This window comes from Chanos chanos, chromosome 9 (assembly GCF_902362185.1).
Source record: "Chanos chanos chromosome 9, fChaCha1.1, whole genome shotgun sequence".
Taxonomy (NCBI): domain Eukaryota; kingdom Metazoa; phylum Chordata; class Actinopteri; order Gonorynchiformes; family Chanidae; genus Chanos; species Chanos chanos.
Genome location: NC_044503.1, coordinates 35,388,261 through 35,397,754, shown reverse-complemented (window position 1 = coordinate 35,397,754; position 9,494 = coordinate 35,388,261). Strand labels below are relative to the sequence as shown.

General features: G+C 41.6%; 1 protein-coding gene across 1 annotated transcript; it reads left to right on the top strand.

The window, feature by feature from the left end:
• The first annotated feature begins 914 nt into the window (after window positions 1-914).
• On the top strand, window positions 915-7,916 carry LOC115820789 (guanylate-binding protein 1-like). Its single transcript, XM_030784461.1, has 9 exons — window positions 915-1,107; window positions 1,515-1,642; window positions 1,854-1,963; window positions 2,635-2,831; window positions 3,437-3,679; window positions 4,507-4,787; window positions 5,106-5,318; window positions 6,651-6,753; window positions 7,525-7,916. Exons 1-9 carry the CDS (start codon window positions 915-917, stop codon window positions 7,914-7,916), a joined length of 1,860 nt encoding a protein of 619 aa, XP_030640321.1.
• The last annotated feature ends 1,578 nt before the right edge of the window (window positions 7,917-9,494 follow it).

The window sequence follows — 9,494 nt, the reverse complement described above, 5'->3', positions numbered from 1 at the left end:
GCATTGATTTCTGCGCATTTTCCTGCACACTTTTGTCTCGATATGCTCCAGATAACGTCCCTTGCGACGTCGCTATACCCAAAACGAGAGAAAACAAATCTAAAACATAGGAAATACATACTGCGTTCAAAAAAGTCGGCAGGAGGCATTGAGTTTTTAATGTGAACTCTTCAGATTACCATACCCTACTCTCCTTCCTTGCACCACAAACCGTTTGTATCCCCAATAACCTCAGTAGCGTATCTTTCCAGGTTTTATTTTTAAGTAATTAGCTATTGGGAAAGTGGGCAATTAAGTTAACAAATAATAATACAACCAGTAAATTTCAGTAGTAGGGTTCGATAACAAGAATTCAAGAATTCATTCATTCATGAGTATCGTATATTGTGTAAGCAGTCGTTTATGCTTTTTTTCCCCTTTAAATATTTATTTATTTATTAGTTATTTTTGACAGCGTGCATTACAGTAACAGGATAAATCAGACAGAAGTGTCGAAAAATGCACAGGAATAACAATGAGGAATTAAGAAGAAGGGGAAGCTGGCTAGCGCGCTTCATTAAAAAAGAAAAAAATCCTCTTGACAACATGCGCTGGTGGGCAGCTAATGAGAGACGCTCTAACCTGAGGCAGAGCGGTTGGTAAACTAGGCTAGTTATAACTATGTCTAAGGAGAAGTCGGTGTGTGTGTGTGTGTGTGTGTGTGTGTGTGTGTGTGTTATAATTGTTGTACTGGTATGCATTATATACATCTGGTTTACTTCATTGCTTTATCAAGAGAGACTAGTGGTTTCTGCACTTGTAAACTGGAAGGCTTCTGTTTCTATATTCTACTCTCTGGTGACTGACCGTCATATTTTAGTTCACACACTGACAACATACACTCTTGTATGCTTTGGTTTCACTTTTAGGTCATCATGAATAACCACCCAAAGCCCATGACGTCGCCTCTGTGTCTAATTGAGAATGATCACGGAGAGCTCCGCACTGGGGAACAGGCCTTGGAATATCTGAGGGGAATCTCAGAGCCAGTGGTTGTGGTAGCAGTAGTAGGGTTGTACCGCACAGGGAAATCCTACCTCATGAACCGCCTGGCCGGGAAGCAAACAGGTGAGGCCGGAGTTTCGGAATAAATAGGACAGCTTGAAGAGATTAACAAAAGACTATGAGATGACAATCTGTAAGGTGCTTGAATGGAATGCATGTGGAAGGTTAACATGAATTTTTTTCTCCTAGAATCCTTAATATATTGCTCTGTTACGCATAAATTTGAGGTGTATGGTTGTTTTCAAGCCTAAAGAGGCTGAACTGGTACAGTGCCTGTGGGAAGAGAAAAAGACAGAATCTACAAGCTTGTGATGAAAACATTAAATTGCACTCATCAAAACTTTAAATGGCTGTTTGAAATTGTTGAATCTGTGTTTCTATAATGAATGAATAAGAGCTCTATATTGTGATTGCTTTCCTCAATGTTATTATCTCCAATTGAGCATATGATTGTTGTGCTAATTTTAAAGGTTTTGCCCTGGGCAGCACCATAGAGTCTAAGACAAAGGGCATCTGGATGTGGTGTGTACCTCACCCAAATAAAGCTGGACACACTCTAGTGCTGCTGGACACTGAGGGACTGGGAGATGTGGACAAGGTAAGGACAGTGGGTTTGCTGTAACTGAAACATGCAAAGAGTTTTGCCCTGACAGCACTACATTTAAGTTCATGAGACCTACGTTTAGCACACCAGGATCACTACAGAAACATAGAGTAACAGAAAAGCTCTTTAAATGAAAAATAAACAACATCATGTAACATCATATATTTAAAATGTTAATTTGATAATCAACGCCCATGTGATTTAGGGAGATTCGAAGAACGATGCCTGGATCTTCTGTCTGGCTGTTCTGTTGAGCAGCACTCTGGTGTATAACAGCAGAGGGACTATTGATAACCAGGCAGTGGAGAAACTCCAGTATCCTTTTGTCTCTCTCATTCCTCTCTTCAGAAGAAAATACACTGGGCTGTGTTTCACTGTGTGTCAAAATACTACAAAATACAAAACCAGAGATGGTCTACTCTGTGGAGACACAGTGGGCTATTACGTGTACTTCACTCTGAGTGTGTGTATGCACATGTGTGTATGTGTATGTGTGTGTGTATGGGTGTGCGGGGCGGGGGGGAGCGTGTAATATCTAATTGTAATATTTAACCAAGGTTTACCATGCATAAATATTATCTCAGATTTGTTTGGTGTGTGTGGATTCTCGAAAAAAGCACACGCATGCACGCACACACACACACACACAGACACACATTACAGTACATGAAGAGTGTAATTCTATTTTAGAATCCTCAAATAAATAATTTGAATATAAAATAAATTTAAATATAAAATAAAAGTTATACATTCTCAGTAAACAAGAGAAATGGGAAAGAATCAGGTAACACACACACACACACATTACATAAAGAGTGTAATTCTATTTTCAAATTCAAATATAGAATATGTTTCTGATTCCATTATTTCACACATAGGCTCAGAATCAAACTTTTGTTGATTCTTTGTTTGGGGCCATATCTGTCTGATTATGTACAATCATCTCCTGGGTGATTTGTCAGTCATGTTTCCTCAGCTTGCTTTAGCTACGTCACGGAGCTGACAGAGCAGATCAGGGTAAAATCATCAGCGGGAGATGAGGAAGATGAGCAGGATGCTCAGTTTGTGAAGTTCTTCCCTAACTTCGTGTGGACCGTCCGAGACTTCACCCTGGAACGGATAATCGACAATAGACATGTCACAGAAGATGAGTACTTGGATTTTGCCCTAAATCTGAAGAAAGGTGAGATTTAAGGGACAAAGCCCTCCACAGGGTAGGCTGAAATGATTGTGGAGTGATGATGGTGGGTTAGGAAAAAAGCAGTGTCTGATTTTAAATTAAACAGAATGATTGACATTTAAGTCACTTAGGCATGTAAGTAATATCAGTCATGATGTAGTGATCATAAGCCAATGGGAGCCATGTTATCTCTGAGCCCTTAAAAGCTGTGCAAGTACAGAAGTTACAGGTGAAGATATAGGTGGACTTTGCTACTTAATCTTTAACAAATATTTAAGACATCCCTAATGGTTTAGCAAAGACAGTACAATGAAGTATTTTACTATTGTGTAGACAATAATAGCATGGAAAACAAACAAACAAATTAGATAAATAAATGGCAACTTTTGCAGAATTTTAGGTTGTGATGCGATTGTGTGTTTTTATTTATTTATTTATTTATTTATTTATTTTTTATGTTGGTTTGCCAGGTAAAAATGGTTAAAAACACTAATTATCTTTGTCTCTCTTTGAAAAACCATTGTGCTTTTTGGCCAAAGGTCAGAGCACGTTTTGGTCACTGGTCTCTCTCTTTCATTAATCTGATGACTAGATCCTCTGCTCTGCAGGTTTGGGAAAGAACGTGATCAACTACAACCTGCCGAGACAGTGTATTCGCAACTACTTCCCATCTCGGAAGTGCTTTACCTTCCCGTTCCCAACTGCTCCGGAGAACATGAAGAATCTGGAGCGTATGGATGTGAATGACCTTTGCCCTGAATTTCGGAAGACTGCTGATCGTTTCTGCGAATACGTCTTCGCAGAGAGTCGAGTTAAAACTGTGAAGGGAGGACACATTGTCAGCGGAAGAAGTGAGTCCACTGTTTGAGTGAGATGGTGGTCTAATATTAAACCAAGCAGCAGGTTTATCAAGTCTCTGTTGTAGTGGTGTCATGAAGTGAAAGCAGAAATGTGGTCAGTAAGCAAAAGTGCATCTCTTGTGATATTTTTCCCCTGTGGAATTCAGGTAAAAAACATAATGAGAAACTTTTGCCCCTTTGATTTCATTCACAGATAAGATTGAGGTATACCATAGCGGGGGCGGACAATTTAGGTGGTAGCAATGTCAGTGCATGGCAATGCTTTATTTGCATTAACTGCTAAACTTCCAAAGCTATACTTGCACCTTATCTTTTGTTCAGAACCAAAGGAAAATTCTGCAATAATGCAATAATTTCAAATATCAATGTTCCACACTTAGTTCATGTTTTTTAAGCATTTTTTCCTCCTCAAAATGTAGTTCTCTATAAATTGGCTGTGCTCTGTTAACTGTGGCACTGGTCACTTATGTAAATGCAAACAATGCATATTATTCTAATGTGATGGACTTAACTTCATGTGCAGCAAAGGGCCAATCAATGAATAAGCTCATGAGTACTATATGTTAGAGGGACTACAGCAATGTAATCTAGTGACCATGCATAGCTGTATAAGGACTGCTTGATATAACGCTTACTTAGTATATAAACAAATGAAAGTCTCTCTTACAAAGTCCTTGACTGATGCAAAAACTTAATTTACTCTTCTCTCAGATGCAAAAAAGATCTCTTCTCTTTATTTATGTGTCTCATCTCAGTCTCTGTAACACTGAAAACTTCATCATTCGGAGGATTTATTGCCTTGCTTTCTCTCCTGATAGTGCTGAGTCATTTGGTGCAAACCTACGTGAAAACGATCGCCCGTGGCGAAGTACCCTGTCTGGAGAACGCGGTGGTTGCCATGGCGCAGATTGAGAACCAGGCCGCGGTGCAGGAGGCGTTTCGTTTCTATGAGTCTGGAATGGAACAAGTGAAGAACACCTTGCCCCTGGAGCTGAATGAGATCCTCTCTCAACACCAGAAGATCAACACCATGGCCACAGAGGTGTTCATAAAACACTCCTTTAAGGATGAGGATGGGACGTATTTGAAGGAACTGGCTGTGAGTTTGAACATTTATCTGTTTAAATGTAGTTCTTACTCAGAGGCTCACAATAATATCACACAGGTTCTGTGGTCAGTCCAGTGTAAAAATGATATCATACTTTAGCATTTCTTGACTCAGTGAAGCCAGATAAAACATGTAGCTATGCCCTTACGTAACAACAAAACATCACAAATATCATTGAATATTATCTATCAGGTTCATGCCCTCAGAAACTGTTCCTCCCATGCACCAAGGGATGATTGGAAATGTTGCCGAAGCGTACCGTGCAAAACCTGCTTTGATGCATGGGGTGTGTTTTTTTCACTCTTTCAGGAGACCATTGATAAGCACTATGCTGACATCTTGCACCAGAATGAGCAGGCCTCAGAGAAAAAATGCCGGAAACTCCTCATGGACTTCTACGCACCAGTGGCTCAGAAGCTCCAGGAGGGATGTTACGCCCAGCCTGGTGGATATGAGGTGTACTGCAGAGACCGTGATAACATACTGGCCCAATATCGTAACCAGGGCAACAAAGGTGTCAGGGTAGGTGCACTGTTAGTGCTTTTCCACTAGGACGGTGCTGGTGCCGGTGCCGGTGCCGGTGCCGGTGCGGAGCCAGTGCTACCTTGGTGCCTTTTGAAAACCGGCATGCATTTGCGAACCGAATGCTGCTTAGCGAAAGTTTGGGTGAATTCCATGGGGAAAAAATAATGTCAGACAGAACGCATCTGCTTGCTTTTTATTTTTAAGCTAGGCTTCCACACAGCGAAAACCTCATGAACTTGCCCAAAAAATTTTCGCTCTGGGAGTGAACTTCGTGAAAATAATAAGCCTGTCACCTAGCTCAAAAGTTCAAGAGTGTTGAAATGATGGTCTGCAGTGGTGTATTTGTACCAGCCAGAGCCAAGAGAGTGAGTGTTTTTTCTCCCACTCTGGGTCCGACTACATTTATGTAACATGTAAACAACAGCCCGTGTTGATGAAGACACAAATTATTGCCCATAAGTCTTTTAATCACATACATATTTTCATGCTACATATAGCCTTTAGCTCACCGCTATCTTGGTCAGACTTTTTTGTTACTCCCGCCTCTCTAGAGAACGTCACGTAACACATCAAACGCTGAACTGATTGGTTCTCGCATGGTTTTTATTTGCATAGCCTCTGACGTCAGCGGTTCCAACTTTTAGGACTAGCAATTCTGTGGTGCCGTGCCGGTGCCAGTTTTTTGGCACGGGCAGCATTTTGTGAGTGGAAAAGCGCGGCACCAGAACCGGCACCGGCACCGCAGCAGTTGAAAACAGGTATATGAGTAAGGAGAAAGTAGGCCTGTAGTGATATGTTTGTATTGTAACGTTATATACATGAAAATGTATTCTGAGCATATGTGTTCTGAATATACAGTTTGCACTCTGCCTGTCTTGCAAGTATGGAATAAAAGCATCCCCTAAATGAATAAATGTAAATATAATGTTAACATAGATCAATACACTTGAACATGAAGAATACATAGAAAACTATATACATATTGAACCCATATTGAGCGCAATAATGTATCAGTAAAGGGTTAAGTAAAGAATGATATTGTTTCAGCAGAGCTGGCAGTGTGATAGCAGACAAATGAAGTGTTGAATCTGAGAAAAGGTGCAAACATAAATAGATAAAGGTCGTTTTTAAGACCATCAGTTCAGTAAAGTCCTGTAACACGGTTGTGCGATAACTGTGGCCTTTTTTTTTTTTTTTTTTTAGAGTAAAAGCCTGAATGAGTATGAGCCTGAAAATATACCATTTGACTGCAGCTGGTTTGATACATAAATATGAAAAAATGACAGAACTGCATTGCATTGTGTTGATTGTGCATCCTCCTCTCTGCAGGCGGAGGATGTGTTGGAGGAGTTTATGAAGGAGAGGAGTGCAGAGTCCAACGCAATCCTGCAGGCCGATCAGAGACTGACTGAAAACGAGAAAAGGATGCAAGGTAAGATGGCTGTGATCTCCCGGTTCACTGAGTCAGAGGAATCAGGAGATGTCCTGGATTTCTCCTGCTCCTGGGGTAAACCCATCTTGACTCTTTTCACTCTATCAGTACCATAAATATAGTTTGACAATTAGTCAACGATTACATGCAGTGACATTGTTTAGAACACATCTCCAACTCTCTGTGGAGTCGTGCAGCTTTGTTCTGTTGTGTCTCTGTTGATCTGGTGGTGGTCGACAGACAAGCCAAAAAACGCAACTTTTTTTCAGTAAACTCTCTCTCTCTCTCTCTCTCTCTCTCTCCCGCTTTTTCTTCAAATTAGTTTTGAAAAATTTCTTTCATACTTCCTAAAATGATACAGTTCCTGTGAAAGCATTTAGCAACATACTCCTACTGTTCTTTTGTTAAGGGCACTGAAAAGCAATACTTTTGTTTCATATTGTATTGTTTTGTGTCGTTTTGTTTTGTGTTCAGTCCAAGGGCAAAGATTTGTATCTGTCTCCTTTACTATGTTTCTAATGGTCAGGTTTTCTTATCAGTCTTGCATTGGTCAGGAAATGATGGGACAATGTTACTTGATTGCTGCTTGGGCTCCTTGAATGACATCTTTTGAAAGCCTTTACAGGCCTAGCTGTGTTCAGGTAACCAGAGATCAATACTCTGGAGAGATAATTCCTGCTCCTGTCTCATCTCCCTGTTCCCTCTCTCTTTTTTGGCATCTGCCCTCCTGGAACCCAACCCTTCTTTTCTGGGATATGGGGAAACACACAGAGGAGAGGGAAAGAACTGCCTTGATGGAGCAGAGGGTAAGAGCAGAACAGGAAAAGAAGGAGGAGATGGAGAAATCAATAGAGGAGATGCGTCGGAGCTATGAGGAGAGGGTGAAGCAGATGGAGGAGAAGATGGAGGAGGAGAGGCGTCAGCAGCAGAAAGAAATGGAGTTGGCCATAGAGAGCAAACTGAAAGAGCAGAGCAATCTATTAGAGAAGGGTTTCAAGGAGAAGGCTGATCTGCTGAATGAGGAGATCCAGCAGCTAAAGAAAGAAAAAACTAAGAGCTCTGGAGGCGTCTTCAAAACCTTTGTCATGCCTCTCTTAAAGACAGGCTCTGAGGTGTTCTCCACATTCCTCCAGTATAAGACAATGGGCAAACTTTTAAAATGATCTACCACAGATCATCTAAAGACCACAGACCTCACACAGAGACATTCAACCCTCTGGCTTCGTCCTAAAGTGGCTGATCTGGGCTCCCTTTGTCCTTTGGAAAGTTTTTGTCCCGTCTGATTTGTACTGGATCTTACATACAAGTAGAGAATTATTTGGATACACTCAGGATCATAAATAAAATCATATTTATATGAGCATTTGTATTCTGACCGAGCAATATTACAAATTCAATTACAAAAACTGCTGCAACCAACAGCAAGAGAAAACAGTCTGTATTTTACATATGTTGAAAAGCCCAATTCATGGATCATTATTGCATTTTGCATTTGTCTCTGTTTGCATGTAGTCACCCTGGAGTTAATCTGGGCTCCACAATCATTGTCTGTACATTATGTTTTTCTGTTGATGGTTCAGTGAACACACAGTAGTCACTGGCTTCACACATACTGTAGACCTACTGTAGTCTAGGAGAAAATCAAAATAAAATTAAAGATTAAATCAGCTATGCCCCTATGTGTAGTGTCTCTGTGATTCTAATTCACAATATATTGTGGTTTGTGACTTTGGCTTACGGACTTGTTTGACTTGTGGAGTTGTGTTTGACTAGACTGTAAATTTCTGCTCTTTTCTTATGTCTCAGAGGAGACGCAGAGAGCGGCAGAGCTGGAGCAGAGGGAGAGGGCGGAGTCAGAAAAGCGTCAGCAGTTGGAGCAACTCCTCAAAGAGCAGGAGAGGAGTCATGAGGAGAACTTCCGTCAGCTAAAAGTACAGTAATACGATTGAGATTGAGACTGAACAAAGTTACAGCAGTACAATAAACTAAGATCAGCAGTCACAGGCATAGAATTATCACAGAGCAAGAGTGTTACGCTGTGTACATGCAGCTCCACTCTCAGTAGTCATGTGCATCACTATCCACAGAGATTTTTGGAGATTGGAGAAAAAATGTCATGGCGTGTATGTGGGTGTGTGTGTGTGTGTGTGTGTGTGTGTGTGTGTGTGTGTGTTCTCCCTCTGTGCACTCTCCAGGCTAAGCTGAAGCAGGAGAATGCAGAACACACTAAAGAGCTGGAGAGGGCGCTACAGAGCCGACTGCAGGAGCAGAAGCAAATGCTGGATCAAGGCTTCAGCCAGCAGGAGGAGGCCCTGCGGGAGGAGGTCAAGAGACTCAGGGAGGAGCTGGAGGAATCACGGCACAGAGAGGAGATGGAGATGCAGATGCAGCAGCAGGAGCAAACAGCAAAGGGGCCCCTGCAGGACATGAGCAGCAACATGGGAGCATTTTTGGACAGGTTGTACAGTGTGTGTGTGTGTGTGTGTGTGTGTGTGTGTGTGTGTGTGTTGGGGGTGGGGGGTATGAATATCACAAACACAAACCCATAACCATTCAGAGTTATACCACTGTCTGAGATGTACAGTGATTGAAGAACTGTTCTGTGTGTATCTGTGCAGCATCTACGCATACAAACAGAAGAGGGAAGACCGGCGCATCCTCCAGCTGCAAACTATAAAGAAGGTTGGTCCACTGCGAGCCCAGTTTCCCCAACTCTCTATGGACGACCCCGAGGACAGCAG

Bases quoted from the DNA above. Each gene is read 5' to 3' on its own strand.
- LOC115820789 (XM_030784461.1), top strand. From the start codon at position 915: ATGAATAACCACCCAAAGCCCATGACGTCGCCTCTGTGTCTAATTGAG. The intron at 1,108-1,514 runs GTGAGGCCGGAG...CTAATTTTAAAG, and splicing joins CCTGGCCGGGAAGCAAACAG to GTTTTGCCCTGGGCAGCACC. The intron at 1,964-2,634 runs GTATCCTTTTGT...AGCTTGCTTTAG, and splicing joins CAGGCAGTGGAGAAACTCCA to CTACGTCACGGAGCTGACAG.